General features: G+C 35.4%; 1 protein-coding gene across 1 annotated transcript; it reads left to right on the top strand.

Moving 5' to 3' along the window:
• The first annotated feature begins 878 nt into the window (after positions 1–878).
• Positions 879–19,334, top strand: tbc1d10b (TBC1 domain family, member 10b). The gene is made up of 10 exons (XM_032588009.1): positions 879–1,316; positions 5,037–5,851; positions 8,689–8,788; positions 8,882–8,989; positions 10,513–10,619; positions 10,812–10,926; positions 11,549–11,614; positions 11,689–11,878; positions 12,940–13,094; positions 14,876–19,334. Exons 2-10 carry the CDS (start codon positions 5,055–5,057, stop codon positions 15,692–15,694), a joined length of 2,457 nt encoding a protein of 818 aa, XP_032443900.1. The 5' UTR covers positions 879–1,316; positions 5,037–5,054; the 3' UTR covers positions 15,695–19,334.
• The last annotated feature ends 408 nt before the right edge of the window (positions 19,335–19,742 follow it).

The raw sequence follows: 19,742 nt of genomic DNA, 5'->3' as shown, positions 1-19,742 counted from the left end.
AATGAGTCATTGAATGACGAGCATGTGGTGGCAGTGGAGAGAAACCTCAAGCACATCCAGGCTTAGTGTGAGGGAATAACTGAATAATTGCAACGACCACCGACGATGACTTTGAGAAGACAATATAAACATAGAACAAAAAAGCATATGCATTTAATAGAGTAAAAAATAAAAATAAAAAACAGGTCTTGAATCGATAAAAATAACATATTGATTGTTGATGTTGATTGAGTTGCCATTGCAACAGGTTTTAACTAACTCTGCAAAAATGCTTTTATCCTCCACCAAGGTTCAGGTTTCACTGGCCTCTTAAAGTTTTATTTTGCTGGCCAGAGGCTGGAAAGTTTGGTAACCAGGCATTTTGATTGATTGAGCAGCAGCAGCAGCTCAGTTTTGGTCCTGTTTAGGAAATAAAAAGGATTAAATTGGGAATTACTGGGCCAGTAGATGGCAGACTAAAAATAGCAATTACTTATAAAGTGGCTGTGACACAGACAGAATTACTGGGATAATTGTATCCTCTCCTGAAACTAACATAAATAAAAGAAAAGTGTTAAGGTTTTCTTGTATGGACTTGTGTTTTGGTTTATCACAACAGCGTTTCAATGGATTTGAGCTTCTTGATAATATGATGATAGCTCCATCTAGTGGTCAAAATCCATATAAATTATTTGAGAGAAGCGCAACCGCTGTTTTATTTATTTAACTAAATTTTTGGATTAAATTATATCTCATATTGTTAGTGAATCATTTTTAGCAATTATACCGGGGGAAATTTTTATATTTGACGTTCTTTCAATAGACAGTTGGGGTGGGTTGTGTACGGAAGGGAGGCTACATCTCGTGTGCGCGCCCGTCTACATTCACCAGAACCCGCACGCAGCTGTCAGTCGGAAATGCTGTTCGTGTTGGATGGATGCACCCTGCGGCTGTGCCAGGATAAATTTATGACACATAGCGTGTTTTTTAATTCAGAATGTAAACGTTTTACCTAACCGGTCGCTTTTATTTAATGGGGGTACATGCAGTAATTCCGCAAATCTTTCTGAGACATTTAGCCAGCCAGGCTAAGTGAAACAGGACACTAACAGCCGTAATGCTAATAGCTACATTAGGCTAATATAAGCTAAGTTAGCCGGACGGTTGCTCCTCTTACTGCTCAGCCCGTGTAGCGGTTCCAATCCGGGGACTAGCCTGTTCGTATTCTCTGCAAACGCAATAGTTTTTGCTGAAACCGGAGCTGTGGCGGGGAAAGGTGGCCTCAGCAACCCCCTGGCTATCCAGGCGGACGGACCGCAGTGACACGCCGGTTGTTGGTGAGTTGAATGGCGGAGGTGAAGTTGCGTCTGACCGGGGCGCTGGGCAGGGCGAGGCCGTGGACGCTGCTCGCTGCTCGCTCAGGGCCTCGTCAGGCAATGAGGGTGTTAACTATCAGCTATTAGTAAACCATTAGCCCCGAATCGGGAAGTTGAGTCGCTCTGGCCTTCAGAGAGGATATGACAACAAAGACGGTGTTGCTATTTGCTGCTGCTGCTGCTGCTGAGGCACCTTACCGCTAGCTGCGTGGGACAACCACAACATTTATGAAGCTGCTTTCTCAGCAAAGTACTGGATCACTATGGTGGTCCGGACTCTTTGTTGAGGTTGCATGCTCTCATACTAGTTCATCTATAAATTATAGCCGCTGTGCAGCTTTATTTATTGCATTTTCTTTTAAGCATCTGAGTATGAAGAACCTAACTTCATATATTAGTAGCTCTATTGTTTTTAACCAGAGTTGGGTAGTCACTAGTTACATTTACCTGTAATTATTACCCACTGAATGAAAAACAAACATGTTTTAATCAAAAATTCACCAGACACAGACACTCACCTGCTGTTTTTTTTAGAGCTTCATAAGTTTTTCTTATTGAAAGAAACTGATTTGGAAAAATGTTAGTTTTATTTTTTGTTAATTATATGAATTATTGTCATTTTGGTGTTTAAAATACCAAAAATTCCACTTAACTTTATATTTTGGTCTGTCTTATTAAGTAATTTTTAAATATTAAATGATTGATAATTTCATCAGTTACTCAATTCTTGAGTAGACTTTTTTTACCAAATACTTCTTTACTATTACTTGAGTACAATTTATGGATACTCTTCCCACCTGTTTTTAACTGCTTTACATATCTGTGTCTTTAACCATAAACCTTTTTTCTTAATTATAAATATAAAATTAAACTTGATTTAAGATTTCCTTTTTTTAATACAATTTTTCCAAATGGACAAACATAGATTAACATAACAGATCAAATTCCCACCCATCCTTTACCCGCACAAAATGGCACATCATAAAACACTTACACAGTCAGGACAACATGATAAAAACACCACAAATTGATCCAAACCTCTCCAGAAGCATGAAAAAATGGAGAGTTATATGGGGCATTAAGCAGTGACGGGTCTGTCATTGACACTTTTTCATTGAAGGAATTTTAGTACAGGGTCCCATATTTTCTCAAACACACTGACTTTATCTTTATTGTGATATCTCAGTCTTTCCAGATGCAGAGTATTTGCTAGTTCTCCCAACCACAAATCAAATGTGGGCACAGACTCCTTTTTCCAAAATCTCAAAATCAACCTTTTAGCAATTGCCGTACCAAACAAAACAGCCATTTTCTCAATTTTAGTGGCTGTTTGCAAAGCACTGGAGACCCCGATGATAGCAATAAGAGGTTCTGGATCCCTTTTTTTTTTCCAAAAGCTCCAGAATGAGTGAAGCTGAACACATGACCAGAAGGTGTGTGTCAAGTTACCAATAGCAGCCCGACAACGAAAGATTTCTTTTTTTAATCTACTAAAATTAGTTCATATTGAGAGTGAAAACATGCAAATAACAAAACATTTAAATATCCATTTTTTTCACTTCCGATACTGATATCTGAGGTTTGGTATCGGCTGATACCAATAGAGAACAAAAAATCAACTCAATTGACTTAAATGTTTCTTTTTTTTAAAACACAGGCATAGATGTGCTGAATTACAAATTTATTTGTTATCTATGCACCAGTAAACACATTTAAATATACTAATAGCTTCACAAGCTTTGGTCAAGCATGTAAAAACAACTAGTTTACCTTCTTTCTGTTGCTATGTCAACCTTCCCATTTGATTAACATTAATAAATGAACATAATTAACCAAACATTGTTACTCAAGATTTTTGGTTATTTTTCTTTCTTAGAGTTCTTATAAATTAGAATTTCCTTTTGTTTTTTAGATTATTTACGCTTTCATTCTACTTCCATGAGAAGTTCCTTTTAACTCGTAAATTCAGCTGGTTTAGCAGAAAAGGAAATGCAGCTTAAAGCCTCTATTGTTTGTAAATTAGTGTAGGTAGCTTTCGTTAGCAAATAAAGATGTATAAAATGCCTTCAAATAAACTAAAGCTGTATTAAAGTTGCATAATCTCACTCTAAAATTTGAAAAACCCCACAAACCTTTAATTTATGTAAATTTCTTCAGTGAAGAAAATGCTAAACTTGTGCAAGTATTCGTACTTCTGCTGTTAATGTTTTTCACAAAACTCTTCTGTATATAAGTCAGCACTTAATATCTTCCTGTAACAAAATTAATTAATTAATCACATGATAAATTAATTTAAAATGAGAACACGAATGTCCATTTGGAAAGCATTTGTTAGTTATTTCCCTCTAATATTGCTGAAAAGCCGCCATTTTGATTTTACACTACCTGCCCCTTTTGCCTGTTTTTCCTGTCTAAGCTGAATAATTTTTTTTAAACGCAATTTTTGTTAGAGACTTCATACTTCATTTTAAAAGTTTTTTTCTCATCTTTTATCTATTATTGTTATGACATGAGGTCAAAATTGCCTCAAAATGACAATATTATTGTTTTTTGCAATAATTTTTGGGACAATTTGTTTGACACTTCGTAATTTCTACTACCTAGAATTTCAATTTCTACTTGAAGTTGGTCACTGCATTTTACACAACACTTCTTATTGGAAAAAACTCCAGATTTAGTCATGGCTTGGGTTGAAAATCCACGCATGCTGTTAAAGAGGCTCAACCAGCTTGTTGGTATTGTTTTAAGAAAAACAGGAAGTCCAGCCTACTCGCTTGTTGTAATTTTAGTGCGAATCTGAGCCAGAAATGAGTCACTTATTGAATGAAGCCAGATGGGAAAACAACTCAATTATTCATTTCTAATTGCTTATTACCATCATGTACTTTAGTTTCAAGTGATTCTTGCTGAAAAGCAACATTTTTTTAATGCAGTTAACCTTTTAAAATGTTACATTAAGAAGAAAAAGTCTAGATTTGTTTATTTATTTGGTGTTTCTATACTTATTTAAACCACTGTAACTAAATAAAATCTAATTATTTTTTATACCGAATCTGATTTTAATCTTTTTTTTTCTAAGAAAGAAATTACATTTTTTTTTCAAAAAGTGTCTTATTTCAATCAGTCCTTTTGCGAGTTGTATGATGGAGTATTACAAGAATTTTGGTTTAATTATGAGAATATTATCACAATAAAGACGCAATTTTACCACAGGCACATCTTCAAATTATGAGCAATTAGTTTTAATGAGAAAAAAGCTTCAGTAAAATAAAATTTGTTTAATTTTTGTGCTGAAATTCTAATATTACCATTTTCTTCTGGTAATAATACTTTTGTCTATTATTTCAACTTTATTGTCGTATGACTTTATTCTCTTATTGCTGTGAATATGTTTTTGTAATATTATGACTTTTTTTTTGCATAAAAAAACGTAGCTTGACCCAATATTTTTTGTAGAATTTACTTGAATTCTAAACGGTGATAAATTAAATCTGTAAAAAAACAAGATGGCCGCCTTGGGCGTGCTGAAATATATAAATCGGGTGTAATGGTGAAAAAGAATCCAGATTCTCCAAAAATTAAATCTTCAAACACCAAAAATTTGATTGATTGATTAAATCAACTTATCGCCAAACCATTTTGTATGTTTTTTGTAATTTATTTTCTCTTATTTTGTCCCAGAGACCTGAGATTGGAGCCATGGCTGAGCTGTCCACTTTGCCTCCTTCTCCACCTCCGCTGGGCGACCCCAGTGCCGCTCCAGCTTCCAGCTGCCCCGACTCTGTGAATGAGCTGCCTCTGCCGAAGTCTTCCCTCTACAACGACAAAGCTTTGACTGGAAACACTTCTTCAGCACTTTCAAGAGGTTTGACCTCGACTGCTCAACCTGAGACGGAGGAGCCAGCAGGGAAGAAACAGGAAACGGCGACCGGTGGCCAGTCTGTTGTAGAGTCTGGTTTTTCCCAACCTGCAGCCCAGATAAAAACCACGCAGGAACCGTTATCTCCGGATTTAAACCCCGGTCCCAATCTGTACCCAAGCATCCATGTTTCCTCTAACTCAAACCCCGTCGTTGACGTCGCTCAGCCGCAAACGAGTGCAGATTTCAACCCTACAACATCATCGACTAACGATGAGGAGAAACCTCAGCCGCCACAACAAGCACAAAAACCTCAAAATGAGCCGCCGCCTTCCCCAAACCTGGATCCGGTCGCTGAAGAACTGCCGACTACGTCCACCAGAGAGGTGCCGTCGAGCCCAACTGTACCTGTGATCCAAGAGCCAGCCGGCCCGCTATTTAACCCCAAGCCAAAACCGGCCCCGGACACACTAAGCTACCTGGACTCGGCCAGCCTGATGTCGGGAACGCTGGAGTCGCTGTCCGGATTGGGAGAAGACGGGAGCTCTGTGGGCTCAGACTCTGAGATCAACGGGCTCACCTTGAGACGCACCGATAAGTACGGATTCCTGGGTGGCAATCAGTACAGCGACGGAGGGTATGTCATTACTAACACTCCCTTTCCTTATATTTGATCGTCTGCTTCTCATATGATCAAATATTTTGTTTGTTCAGATGGATCACAGTTTGGAGAATAGGGTTAGACGTAGAGACTTTCACACTTGGTAGTTCGGTAATCTTGGTTCAGTTTGTTGAACCATTTGTTACATTTTCAGCTGTTCTGTTTCAGATTTTACTTTCACTGAGATACTTGTTCCCCTCCTCACCTGTTGGGGCGCTGCACCAAGATCCACCGAAGAAAACAACATGAAAGCACGCAACTTCTTCACAAAATGTAAACAAAAATGAAGTAGCGTCAGATTTTAGAGGTTATAAGATTTCTCTTTTGTCTTTAGTAAAAGACTGAGCCATTTCTCATGCTAGCGCTACACAAGCGCATTTGTTTTGGTTGTATTTACCCAGAAAGCCCTGTGATTTAGTCCACTTTCTGCTCTTGGAGTGGTCTCTGGGCTGCTTAGCGTTCACGTTTGCATTCCACCGCCTTCAACTGAACCAAAACCATGCCTGTGAATACTCCCAGCTTTGCTTAGTTCACTTTAATTAAGCTCCAGTCCGTTTACGTAGAAAGTCCGGTTTGTTAATTGAGTTGTGAAAGCGAAATCGAACTCTGACTCAGACCAAAAAAAAAACAAACTCTGGTCCACCTAAAAATCTAGATCTCAGTTTGGTTGAAGTGAACTCTGAAATGGTTTGAATGTATATGTGAATGGCATTGACTACAACGCAAGGCATTCTGGGTAAATGCAACCAAAACAAACACGAGAGTTTATTTGTAGGGGGAGAATTGGCAACAAAATGAGATCCTACAACCGCCAAAATCAGACACCACTCCATTTTTGTTTACATTTCATGAAAAAGGAAGTTGCTCAGTGTCTTCTTCAAAGGTTTTTGTGTCGTTTCCTTCATTAGGTTTTAATGTGGCGCCCCCACAGGCGAGGAGGGGAACAGGTTTGTCAAAACATTTGGCTTATTTGACACAGCAGTGTGAAAGAGAACAGCAGCAGCTGAAAATGTAACAAATGTAGTAGGGCCGAAACGATTAATCGGATTAGTCATCAACTAATTGAGTTATTGATTAATCGTTCAGTGCACCTTTTGCTATCAGTTAATCTTAAAAAAATTATCAACAGATCAGCTCTATGCTGCTTTAAGGTTAAGTCTGTCAGAAAGGATCTGAGATTTTCACATGTTGATATTGGAAGTATTTTATAGCTGCAGCTAGAAATGATCAACCATCCATTAAAGGAATGCTATGTTATTGCATTTCAGGCAATAAAACATTAATTTTTGTATTTATAAAAGGAACTTATTTGTTTAATGTATTTCTAATATTGTATAAAAAAGCAATAGTGGTTAAATAAATCGCCAGAATAATCATGACTAACATAATCATCTGTTTCAATCCTAAAATGTTGCAGTTTTCCTCCCCAAATCAAACCTGATCCACCAATCGATCAGGTGTGAAAACACTTTTTGAAAGCTGGGAACCAGGACAGCAAGAAAACACTAAAATCAGCTTAGTGATTTTAGTGTTTTGATGGCAGTGGTTGTTTGCACAAGTAGTTATTAGATTTATGGGAAAATTATTACATGAGTGAGCTTTTTTCTTAATAAATAAAATCTGTACCTTTTTTATTGATTCCATGCATTTATTAGAATTTTCAGATCGTCTTGTGTTTGCTCCTTTTCCTTTCTGCGGCACTAAACGTATCTCTGTCCTTTATCTCTCCTCTGGTTTGACTCAAATAGTGCTGAGAGTGTTTTTCTGACTCAGTCTGTTCTGACTGTGTGTGTTTCTGTGGTATCACACACACACACACACCCCAACACACACACACACACACCCATCATCTCTCTTCCTATTTTCTGCTCAGACTGGCTTCTGTTTATCTGTCAGACTAATTGCACTTCCGCTGATAAATAATTTAGGCTTTTAGATGTAATTTTCTGCTCTGTCTGTGCTGCTTTGTGACTGAATACTTCCACTATTGCAGGTACATCTCAGTAAATTTAAAAATGGAGAAAAAGTTCAATATTTTTAAGTTAACCCATATAATAAATAGATTTATCACACATTTAGTTAAATAACTTTAGCTATTTTGTTTCTTTTAATTCTGGCTATTGCAGACAAAAAAGGTAAAGTAGATTTCTGCCAAAAAACTCACAAATTTTGAGATTAATTTCTGAAAATTTTGAGAAAAAAACGCAGATTTTTGTGTTTCAGAAGTCTGAATTTTTTGATATTTCAATCTCAGAAATTTCAAAGTTTTTTTTTCTAGAAAATTTCTGAAATTAATCTAAAGATTTCTGATTTTTTTTCTAGCAAATTTCCGACTTGGAGACAAATGGAGAAATTTCCAAGTTTTTCCTAAAAAATAATTTATGAAATTAATCTAACAAATAGGTTTTTTTATTGCAAATAACTAACTTTTCAAACTTAGAAATTTTCTAAAATTTTCAAGAAAATTTCTTAGCTCAACCTCAAAATGTGAGTTTTTTTTTCTAGCTAATTTTTGACTTTTCAAGCTCAGAAATTTCTAAATGTTTATCTAGATTAATATCAAAATTTAAGATTTTTTTTCTAGCTAATTTTTGACTTTGGAGCTCAGAAATGTCCATGTTTTTCCTAGAAAATTTCTGAGATTAATCTGAAAATAAAATCTTTTTGCCAGACATTTACTCCTTCTTTTCCTGAATTTTGAGTTTTCAGCATCGGTAAGCGACGATTAGCAATACTGCACAGGTGTAGAATTTAATAAAAAATATAACCTTTTGTCATATTATGTAAAATATTTTTTAATCATTGTTATTTAGTGAAAAGGACGTTCGAGTTGAAGTTGCGAGACAAAGGGAGATGAAATGGCTGGACATGTTCTGCCACTGGGACAAGTGGGTCAAACATCGCTTCCAAAAGGTACACAACGGCAATTCTTCTGAAGGATTTACATTTTATTTTAAAATTTTTTCCTTTTATGCATTTAAATTGTGAACTTTGTGTGAATTTCAGGTGAAGCTGCGCTGCAGGAAGGGAATCCCGTCTTCCCTCAGATCTAAAGCCTGGCAGCTGCTGTCCGACAGCCAAGAGCTGCTGGAGGCAAACCCGGGAAAATTTGAGGTAAAATTAATCATTTCATTTTTTTAAATTCCTAAAATCAAAACTTTTTATGTTAGATTTTTACTCTTAACTTCTAAATCCTTGGAGAATTAATTATCAAACCCTTTTCTTTAGCGCTGAAATAATTAATCCATGACTGAAATAACTGTCAACAATCAATTAATTGTTGAGTGCAGTATGCAGACTCAAAAAAAGCATTTAGAACACTAATGAAGCCAAAACTGTACAAAAAATATTAAAGATAAAATAAAAACCTTACATATTCTACCAAAAACTCCCCAAGTGACAATTTTAGCTTCAATTGATTCAAATTCTGTGGAAAAAAAAATCTCCTATTAAGAATCTTTTGCCATCCAATTACTGATCGATTGACATGTATACACTGTATTGATGTCAAGCAGAAAGAGCTGCACTTTTCACATGTTGATGTCTCAAGTATTTTCTTTTAAGGTGCATTAAAGGAACGCCATGTTGCATTTTAGGAAAAAACATTTTTATTTTCTTATATAAAAAAGGAATTTAATTAGTTATTTTCAAAAATGTATTTCTAATACATTAAAATACTTTTAAATGAAAAATTGACAGAATGTGCCAAAAAAATCTTTTATCCGTTTAATCGATTGTCAGGTGGATAAATTAATCTTTAGTTGCAGCCCTGCTTTTCATTTCTAGCTATCAATATAGATTCTTTTCAATATGTGACTAAAAGTTGGACTGAGTAGAGAGCTTTAAATCTAAAGGTACAAAATGGCTGCAGACACAAACAAAATGTAATCTTCTTAACAAGTAATCCTCTCTGTCGGCTCTGTTTTTTGTCCCAGTCTGAAGGTTTACTCCTTATTTTGTTCCAAGAAAGCAATCATTTAAAAAAAAAGAATAAATCTTTTGAACTTCTTCGCCTAAAACCTCATAATGCATTTTCTAGGATTTACATGGAGTCAAAAGATTATGAAGAATAAATTAGGGATGAAACGATTAATTCGATTAATCAATTTTTTTAAACAATTGTCAACTAATTTAGTAATCGATTAATTAACTAGAGTATGCAAACTCAAAAAATGACCATTTGTTGAAAGAACAGCAAAGTAATTAAGCCAAAATTGTATAAAAATGAATATATTTTCTCTTAAGACAAAAAATTCTTAGTCTGTAAAAATGTTTTATCCAAAATTTAAATAGTTTTAGCTTCACCTGGTTCCAAAAAAAACCTTGAATTCAGTTAATTGTTTAATCCAAAAAAAATAATCAACAGAAGTTTTTTGTTTACCTTCACTAAAAGCTATGTTGCATTTTTGGCTATAAAATGTTTATTTTCTTATTTAAAAGAAGGAATTTAATTGTGTTATTTATATTTTTGTGAATTTTTGATATTCTATAAAAAATAGCTTAAATGGAGAATCTGGAGTATGTGCCAATTTTTGTTATCCGATTAATTGTCAGAATAGTTGATTACTAAAATAAACTTGAGTTGTAGCCCTGAATAAAATGACACATTTCTTGTTTTTTTTTATTTTTCCCTGCAGGAGCTGGAGAGAGAACCGGGTGAGGCTAAATGGCTGGATATCATCGAGAAAGATCTTCACCGGCAGTTTCCTTTTCACGAGATGTTTGCTGCGCGCGGCGGACACGGGTAAATATGCAACTTTAATTGAAAAAGTAGCTTAGCATTTTCCACAAAGGCGACGCGGTTAAAGCAGAAATGGCCCATAAACATTAAGAAAAGTGCTTTTTTCCCCAGAGTAGAGAGAAAATTTTCACCATAAAACCTCAGAACTGCTTGTATTTGAACAAAGTTTCATTCTCAATGTGTTTGTTTTTGCAGACAACAGGATTTATTCCGCATCCTGAAGGCCTACACGGTGTACCGGCCTGATGAGGGTTACTGCCAGGCCCAGGCTCCCGTGGCGGCAGTGCTGCTCATGCACATGCCTGCAGAGGTTAGACCTTCCCCATCATCTCATTTAGGAAAGAAATATGCTATTTCTGTAATAACTTGTACAAAGTTAATGAAATGTTTTATAGAGGTTTAATTACGGTGAAGTTATGCCACATGTACATCAGAATATTCAGATTTATTTAACTTCAGCCTAACAAAAAGTAACATCTCATAACCACAAACTTTTTTTTTTTTTTAACTTTATTGTACAAACTGGCACAAGTAAAAAAGCTCAAACTTAGATTTGTCATAAAATTTTAGCTGTAGTTGTATGTTGTTAGGTTTTTAAATTGCTTAGTGAGAACATTCTTTAGAGATTTATCCTGTGACTTCTTTGCATGTTAGTTTTACTATGTTAGTTTTTCTTTAATTGACATTATTTTGTAGATGTTTTTCACTTTGACGTAAAAATGTCTTTTTTTTGTGTGAAAAATGGCAGATTTTTGTTGATTTGATTTATTTGTAAAGCAATAACAGTGTTAAGCACCCAAAGTGTTGAAATACTATTTATAGCAACCGAAAATGTAAAATATCTAAATATTTTGTTGAGAATTGTAGTAACCTTTAAAGGTTTTCTGTATCTTTCTGAAAACTTAAATAATGTTTAATTTTGTGTTTTGCAGCAAGCTTTCTGGTGCCTGGTCCAGATTTGTGAGAAGTATCTCCCTGGCTACTACAGCGCCGGCCTGGTGAGCGAATGAAGCCACCTGTTTTTATTTTCTCCGTTTCTCAGGATTGTTAACTTTCCCTTTCTTTTTGGTAGGAAGCGATTCAGCTGGACGGCGAGATCTTTTTCTCTCTCCTGCGGCGCACGTGTCCGATGGCGTACCGCCACCTTAAGAAATTCAAGATTGATCCGATCCTCTACATGACAGAGTGGTTCATGTGCATATTCTCACGCACCTTACCGTGGTCCTCTGTGCTTCGTGTCTGGGACATGTTTTTCTGTGAAGGTACATCTCATTTTTACCTCTTTTGCACACGATTAATTGAAATTAATCGACTATTGAAATGATCATCAACTAATTTAGTAATCGATTAATCGTTAACTGGAGTATACAGACTCAAAAATATAGGCCATTTGGGGCGTGCTGTGGTGACGCAGGGGGTTAGCACGCCCCACGTTTGGAGGCCTTAGTCCTCGACGCAGACGTCGCTTGTTCGACTCCCAGTCCCGACGACCTTTGCCGCATGTCTTCCCCCTCTCCTCACCCTCCTTCCTGTCTGCCTACTGTCGAAAAAATACGAGCCACTAGCACCGCAAAAACTCTTCGGAGAAAAAAAAAAAAAATATATATATATATATATAAAAAGTATATATATATATATATATATATATATATAGGCCATTTGCTGTGAAAAAAACACATTCAGAGCGGTAGCTAATTTAAACTGTACAAAAAATACAGTTTTGCTTAGTTCATCTAAATTTTGCAATAAGAAAAAAACCTCAAACCACTTAGGAATAAAATGATTAATCAAATTAATCTAGATTAATCAATTATTGAAATAATGGTCAACTAATTTAGTAATCGGTTAATAGTTAACTGGAATATACATACTTGGAAAAAATAGGCTATCTGGTTAAAAAAACAAACATATTCAGAGTGATAATTACGCAAAGCTGTACAAAAATATATACATTTTGCAACTAAGGTGAAAGAAAAAAAAAAGCTTGCTTGTAATTATTTTCTACCCACAATTCCTCGGGTGGCGTAATTTTCACTTCACTTGGTTTCTGTAAACCTCACACATGTAAAGGCAGCTGACAAGCCTGACTGAAACGATTATCAAATTAATCTAGATTAATCAATTATTGAAATAATCGTCCTCTAATTTAGTAACCGATTAATCGTTAACTGTAGAGAATCAAAAAAAGGCAATCTGCTGAAAAAAACAATGTACTCGGAGCAGTAAATAAGCCACAAATGGCCCTGGCAACGTTGCTCTAGATTTAACTTTTCTTTCTCATATCTTGAGAGAAATGTGTGGGTTTTTTTATCTGTGCTTGTAGGAGTGAAGATAGTATTTCGCGTGGGCTTGGTGCTGCTGAAGCAGATGCTGGGCTCTGTGGATAAACTCCGGGAACTGCAGGGAATGTACGAAACCATGGAGCGGCTCAGGAACATCTCACCCGACACCATCCGGGAGGATGTGCTGGTGCAGGAGGTGAGCGTTTCTGTCTGAACTTTACACACCGCAAAAGCAAAATATTACCAAGTACTTATAGTGTAGTTTCTGGTGCAAATATCATGTGTAGGGCTGAAACTATTAATCAGTTATGGAAATAATCGTCAACTAATTTAGTAATTAGTTAACTGGAGCATACAAACTCTAAAAAGTCAATTTGCTGAAAGAGCAACATTGTCAGAGCGTCAAAACTGTACAAAGATTATTAATGTTTTTTTTTAAAATTAAAGTTAATAATAAACCCTTTATCTGGAAATATGTGCTCCCTAAAACTCGAGTGGTAGTTTTAGCTTCACAAGATTAAAATTCTGTAAAAAAAAATCTTCTATTAGGCAGAGCAACATCTGCTATTATTATTTGGTTAATTCATAAAAAATAATAATATTAATGAATGCTATGTTATTGCATTTTGAGCTAATCTAATTTTTCACTCATTCAAAAAAGAATGTATTTGTTTGTTTGTATATTTTAATTAATTTCTAATATTGTATAAATAATCATAGCTCTTTATTTAAAAACAAAATTTTTCCCCTTTTTTTAAGCTGCTTAGTTTTCAGTGTGGTATTTGTTGCTGTCTCTTGGTCAGGATTAAATAAGTAAAATTTTAAAAATCTGAATAATCAACAGTATAAAATCTAACTACAGTAATCATTAGTTTCAGTCCTAATCTTATAATAACACTTGAAATAAGACAAAACTAACTTAAAAGTAACTTTTTAGTAAGATAAAGGTGTTTTCAGTAAATACTTCTTTATATTGATGTAAAAGTACTAGTTCCTTTGGCAGATTATTTCACTTATGTCACTTTCAACTGGCAATGCGTCGTTACCTAGCAACCCTCGCCAAGCCCAGGCCGTCACCTAGCAACCAAATTCTAGTTCCAGGGGCAGATTACTTCACTTAGAACAAGACCTATTTAAGAAGTTCATTTCATTTTTATTTTACGTATTTATTTTAAACACGTTTTCAAAAACAAGAAAACAAGCAGTCAGTAGGACAAGAGAAAATATGTGCATACATAACCAAGAACAAAATAATTAGTTTACTATTACATTTCTGTTTGAAAAGGAGCAGGAAGAAGTAAACACTTATTTAATCCTATGTCCCTTGGCCCAGTTTAATAAAATATATTACTTATCAACTCAATAATTATCAGAAATATGTAACTAAAACTTTGATATTCATATGCCTGTTAAATATGCTGTGAAAAAGAACCAACAAATAAATTATTTCACATAAACAAAATTATTACAAACTAATTCTCATAGCTTGACAAAAAATATATTAACTCATTATAATAATAATTGTAAATAACAACCAGGGAGAATAATTATCAACTCCTTGCCAATGTACACCTTATAGATTCTGTGTTATATAAGAAGAAATACAATTAAGAACAACCAGAAATAACAATTATAATCTACTAATAATGGTAATAGTAACGCAGGAGAAAGCAAAGAAAAATAACATTATATTTGTGTTAATTCCCTTCTTCACTGTACAATGTGATAATATTTGTATTTATTTAAGTAAAATAAGTGGAACTAGAACTTGCTACTTATTTTAATTTAATAACTGGTTATTTGCGTCCTTAATTCCTGTCATAATGGTCATAAATAAGATATTTGCACTAGAAACTCGTCTACTTGGTAGGATTTTTGGTTCTGTTTTCTTATTTTTAGGCACACAGACTTGTTTAATGACTCATTTTCCAGACGGCACCTCGTCTCAAACGCCTCACTTCCTCTGTCTGTGCTCAGATCATAATGCTGCCGGTGACCGAGGCGCTCATCGAGAAGGAGTGCAGCGTCCAGGTGAGGAAGTGGAAGGAGTCCAGAGGTGAGCTGACCCACAAACCGGGCCGCCGGCTCCACGGCACCAGAGCCATCTTTGAGTATAAGCGCCGGGCATCGTCCATCAGCTCAGGCGGCAGTTTTTCCTTCCTGGGCAGCTCTGCGCCGCCGCCGGGGCCGCTGCGTGCCTCGTCCAGCCTCCTCTCCCTGCCCGGTTTCCGGAAATCCAGGGCTCCCTTCTTCTCCCAGCCTAAAAAAATCTCCTTCTCGGGTCCTTCTGGGGCGGAGAGTCAGTCGCCTGTTGCCTCATCGTCGGGCCAGAAGCCGCCAATTCCTCCGGGCGCGGCTCCGAAGGCGTCAACGCCACACGTCCAGAGCCCTTTAGTCGCGGAGAGCAGCTCAGCACAAATCCAGCCGTCTCCGCCGAACACGCTGTCGCCAAGGATCGTTTCAGAGCAGATCACTCCCACAATCCCATCGCCGACAGCCAACAACGCGCCGCTGCAACCGCTGCCGCCGCCGCAACCGCTGCCGCAACCGCAACCACCAAAAGAAGCAACCCCATCTGTGTCCGGAGAGGACGAAGGAAAGAAGAAGAAGAAAAGCAAAGAAGACAAGAAGAAGGAAAAGGAAGATGAGAAGAAAAAGCTGAGGGAGAAGAAAGAGAAGGAGAAAGTTGAAAAGGAGAAAGCGAAGAAGGAAAAGGAGAAGAAGAAAGCAGGAAAGAAAAAGGACAAAGGGGCGGAGGAGAACGGAGCGACGGCCGCGGCGAAAGATTCAGCCTAGTTTTTCCCACAATAGTTTTAAAAACAAAAGAAGGGAAAAACGGACAGAAAAACCTGATTAATTTAAGAGGCGGTGACTTCCTGTGTCATTTCTGAGACTTTATATATTTGAGAGACTGATGGAGATGAAGATGATGAAGACTGGATTATGGTTTTAATAGCACCTGGAGGGGCGGATTACCTCTCAATGCTTTTCTGCCCCCAACAACACAACTGGAGCACAGGCTGCACTGCAAAAACACAAAGTATTACCAGCGATCCTTAGTCTAAACTTCAGTGCAAATATCTAAGTACATTTGAAATACAACAAAACTAGCTTACAAGTTACTTTTCAGCAAGAAATAGGAGAATTTTTTTATATTATTTCACTTATAACATTGAAATATTAGGCAGACACTACGAAAATAATAACAAAAATTACCATAAAGTCCTAAAATGATAACAGTCATAATGATACAAGGATAAAGTCACAATATTACCACTTTAGTCTCGTATTATTACAGCTTTATTATGTTATTCCGACTTTATGCTTGTAAAATTAGGAATTTATTCTCGTAATCCTACGATTTTATTTTCATACAACTTTGTTCTTGTGTTATTATGACTTTGTTCTTGTGTTATTATGACTTTGTTCTTGTGTTATTATGACTTTGTTCTTGTGTTATTATGACTTTGTTCTTATGTTATTACAACTTAGTCCTCATCTTTTTGTCCTGGTAAAACACTCGAAAGCTCCTTTATCTTGGTGAAAAGTTATTTTTAACTTAGTTTTGTCTCATTTCAAGTGTACTGAGATATTTGGTCTAGAAACAAGACAAAAAATACTTGGTAAGATTTTGTGTGTTTGCAGTGCGTGAATCTGCTTAAATTTTTTATTTTTTTTTGCTGAGAAACATTTATTTTATCTTTTTTTGTCTATGTCAGTTCTTACAGAAACACGAGGAAGTCTTTAGAAGCGGTGCCATAGTGTGTTAAATTAATTTAAATTAAAATCTAGCTGCAGCTCACAGGATTAACACTCCGTACGTTGTGTTTCACTGGATTACGGGGGATAAAACATCTCAAACGTAGGCACTGAAGACAAAATCGCTTTTTATGATGTTGAGGATGTATTTATTGTCTTTGTAAATGTGTGTGAGTGTGTGTGTGCCTTAGTAGATTAGTGAAATGTGTTGTGGACTCCGACAGCTCGCTTTTTTTTCTTCTCGGTTTTCTTTTTTTTTTAAAAATGTAATTTCAAACTAGTGTTGAACTCTCGCTGTGGTTCTTCCCAAACCCGTTACTTTATTTATGTCGTCTGATGGCGAACACCGAGCCGCTCCGAAACTTTCGTTTGCTTGTTTTTCAGGGGGAATAATGGAGACAGAGGTTTTAAAAATCAAACTTAGGTGCACAAATTTGAGAACTTGATTAAAATTAACTTATGGGAAACACCTCTAAAATTAAATACTTTATTTTCTTCTAAATCTTCACAGAAGATATGATTTTTGTTTATGCCTTTTGGCAAAATTACGCCTGAATATTTTCATGTCAGATCCAAATTTAATAAAAAATGTTCTGAAACAGAAATTACAAATGACAAAGTATTATAATAAAAGTGACTTTTATTTCAGTCATCCCTTCTGTGAGTATTAAGGCCAGGCTACGAGAGCTTTTGTTTTTTTACATGAATAAAGTCATAACATTCCCTGAAAAAAACACATTTTTACTGGAAAAACGTCTTAGAATTACAAGAAAAAAGTTGTTTTAATGAGGGAAAAATCCTCTCCAGTTATCAGGATATAACACTTAAATTTTTTGTTGCTTTTCATCGTATAAAAGTATGACTTTATTCTCCTAATTACGACTTTATTCTGGTAATATTATAACTTTATTCTCATATTATTTTGACTAATTTTATACTTGTAATTAAAAAAAAAGAATCTTTATCTGGCTCTAACTTTCCGTCATAAAGTTGACCTGAATTCAAAGTCCAAATAAATAAAAGCTGTAAAATACGCTTATGAAACAAGATGGCCGCCTTGGACCTGTTGACATCACTCGTTGCTATGGAAACACAACAAGTGGGTCGGTGGGGGAAAACCCATCCAGATTTTCCTAAACTTTCCAAAATCTTGAAAAACTAAAATTGATTTATTGAACCGACTCTAATTTTAAGAATAGTTTTAATTTTAAATCACTTGCCTGATTTAATCACTTGAAAACCAGTTTTGATTGTTTGTTCCAGCTGTTGTTTTAAGGTGAAATAAATAAATTTGAAACTGGTTATTATTTTTTGTTAGTCTGTCCATCAGTACCATTGGTGGCCCACAGCGTAATGCTTCCACCACTGTGCTTGACAGATAAAGAAGTGCAATATTGACTCTTCCTAGCATAATGGTTATCATGACAGAAACGCTCAATCTTTACTGAGTGGCGCTGATGATCCAGCATATTCAGTGTTGCTTTCGCATCATGATCCATTTAAACTGGAAACTCTGGATGAAACTTTGGTGTTGCTGTCAGTTTATGATCCACACAGAAGCCTTTTTGAGAGGATAAAGCCGGTTAAATTAGCGTTTGTGGCATAAAACCAATCGGTTTAGTTGAGTTCTGCCATTTATGCCAAGAAGAAATGTCAAATATTTCTCTGCAGCTCTTTGTAGTTTGGAGAACATTTAGAAGAAGTTCAAATTTGTGCACCTAAATCTCGTTTTTAAGTTAAAAGAATGAATTCGTAATAGGCCAAACTTCAGAGCAGCACTGCAAAACAGACTGAAGGAAAGAGGAAACATTGTTATGGTGTTTCCTGTCTGTGAGAAATTCTCTTCATATTAAAAAAGGAAAGTGTTTTTTTGCACTTGTTGGGCAAAGAGAGATACTATTAATTTCAATCCAAATGAACAAATTGTACATTTTATCCAATTAAATTTCAATATTTCACAACTTGAGCTCATTAACCAGTGAGACTGTGATTTTAAAGTCTTAAAACAATGAAGGATCTTTTTTTTTTTTTTCACTTGCACCATTGAAGTTATTCACTCATCTGTTTGAAATCACTTCCTTGAGGACCTACTGCAAGGTACCAGGGTGTGCCAATGTAGCATTAACGTCTAATTCGGGTGTATTTATGTACAAAGGAGGTTAATTTAATCAAATATAGTATATTATGAATTATTATTTTCATCTGAATATTTTTCTAAGAGGAAGAGACACCTGTTGGACTGGAACGATGGACTTTTTGCACATCAAACTTGATGCATTTCTTTTGCTTTTGAGTTTACTCATTGTCTGTTTGGTTGAATTATTTTCAGTGACATACAGTATTAAATGAAAAGAGTTAAAAAGAAAGAAGCGAGGACAAACTGAGTCGATGGATTCACGAGGAAAACTCTTTGTACTGAGTGAAACGCCTAACGGTGGTTTAACGAGGACAAGATCTTTGTGTGTTTTAAATTTAACGCTCTAATCTATTTACACTCAGTGTTTCGTACTGTAATCTTTATGCATATGTTAAACGGCACTGAACCTGTTGAGAATAACAACACGGCGAATCAGGGCCATTGTAGGTAGAAAAAAAAGAGTAAATGTCCACTGAAAAATTCAGAAATTATGATCTTGATCTCTGTAATTTTCTTTGGAAACAAAAAAAAGAACATTTTTGTTCTCAAGTAAAATATTTACGAGAAACAAATTAATAAATTTTGAGATCAATTTTAAGAATTCGCAAGAAAAAACTTGGAAATTCTGAGTTTGAAAATCAAAACATTTGCAAGAAAAACTAACATTTTCAGATTAATCTCAAAAAATGTCTTTGAAAGGACTTGGAAATTTCTGTTTCAAAATGTGAAAATTTTAGACATTTCATCTTGGAAAATTTCCAAAAGTTTCCTTTTTTTTTTTTTTTTACTTTTCAAACTTTTTTTTTAGAAAATTTTTTAGATTAATCTCAGAATTTTTATTGCAAACTTTTGACTTGGAGCTTTTTTAAATCTTTGATTAATTTAAATAAATAAATTCTCGCAAATTTTCAAACTCAGAATTTTCCAAGATTTTTTTTTTGCGATTAA

The sequence above is a fragment of the Xiphophorus hellerii genome, chromosome 16, assembly GCF_003331165.1.
Source record: "Xiphophorus hellerii strain 12219 chromosome 16, Xiphophorus_hellerii-4.1, whole genome shotgun sequence".
In the NCBI taxonomy this organism is placed as follows: domain Eukaryota; kingdom Metazoa; phylum Chordata; class Actinopteri; order Cyprinodontiformes; family Poeciliidae; genus Xiphophorus; species Xiphophorus hellerii.
The sequence above is the reverse complement of the archived record's forward strand: the minus strand, read 5'-3'. Positions and strand labels throughout refer to the sequence as shown.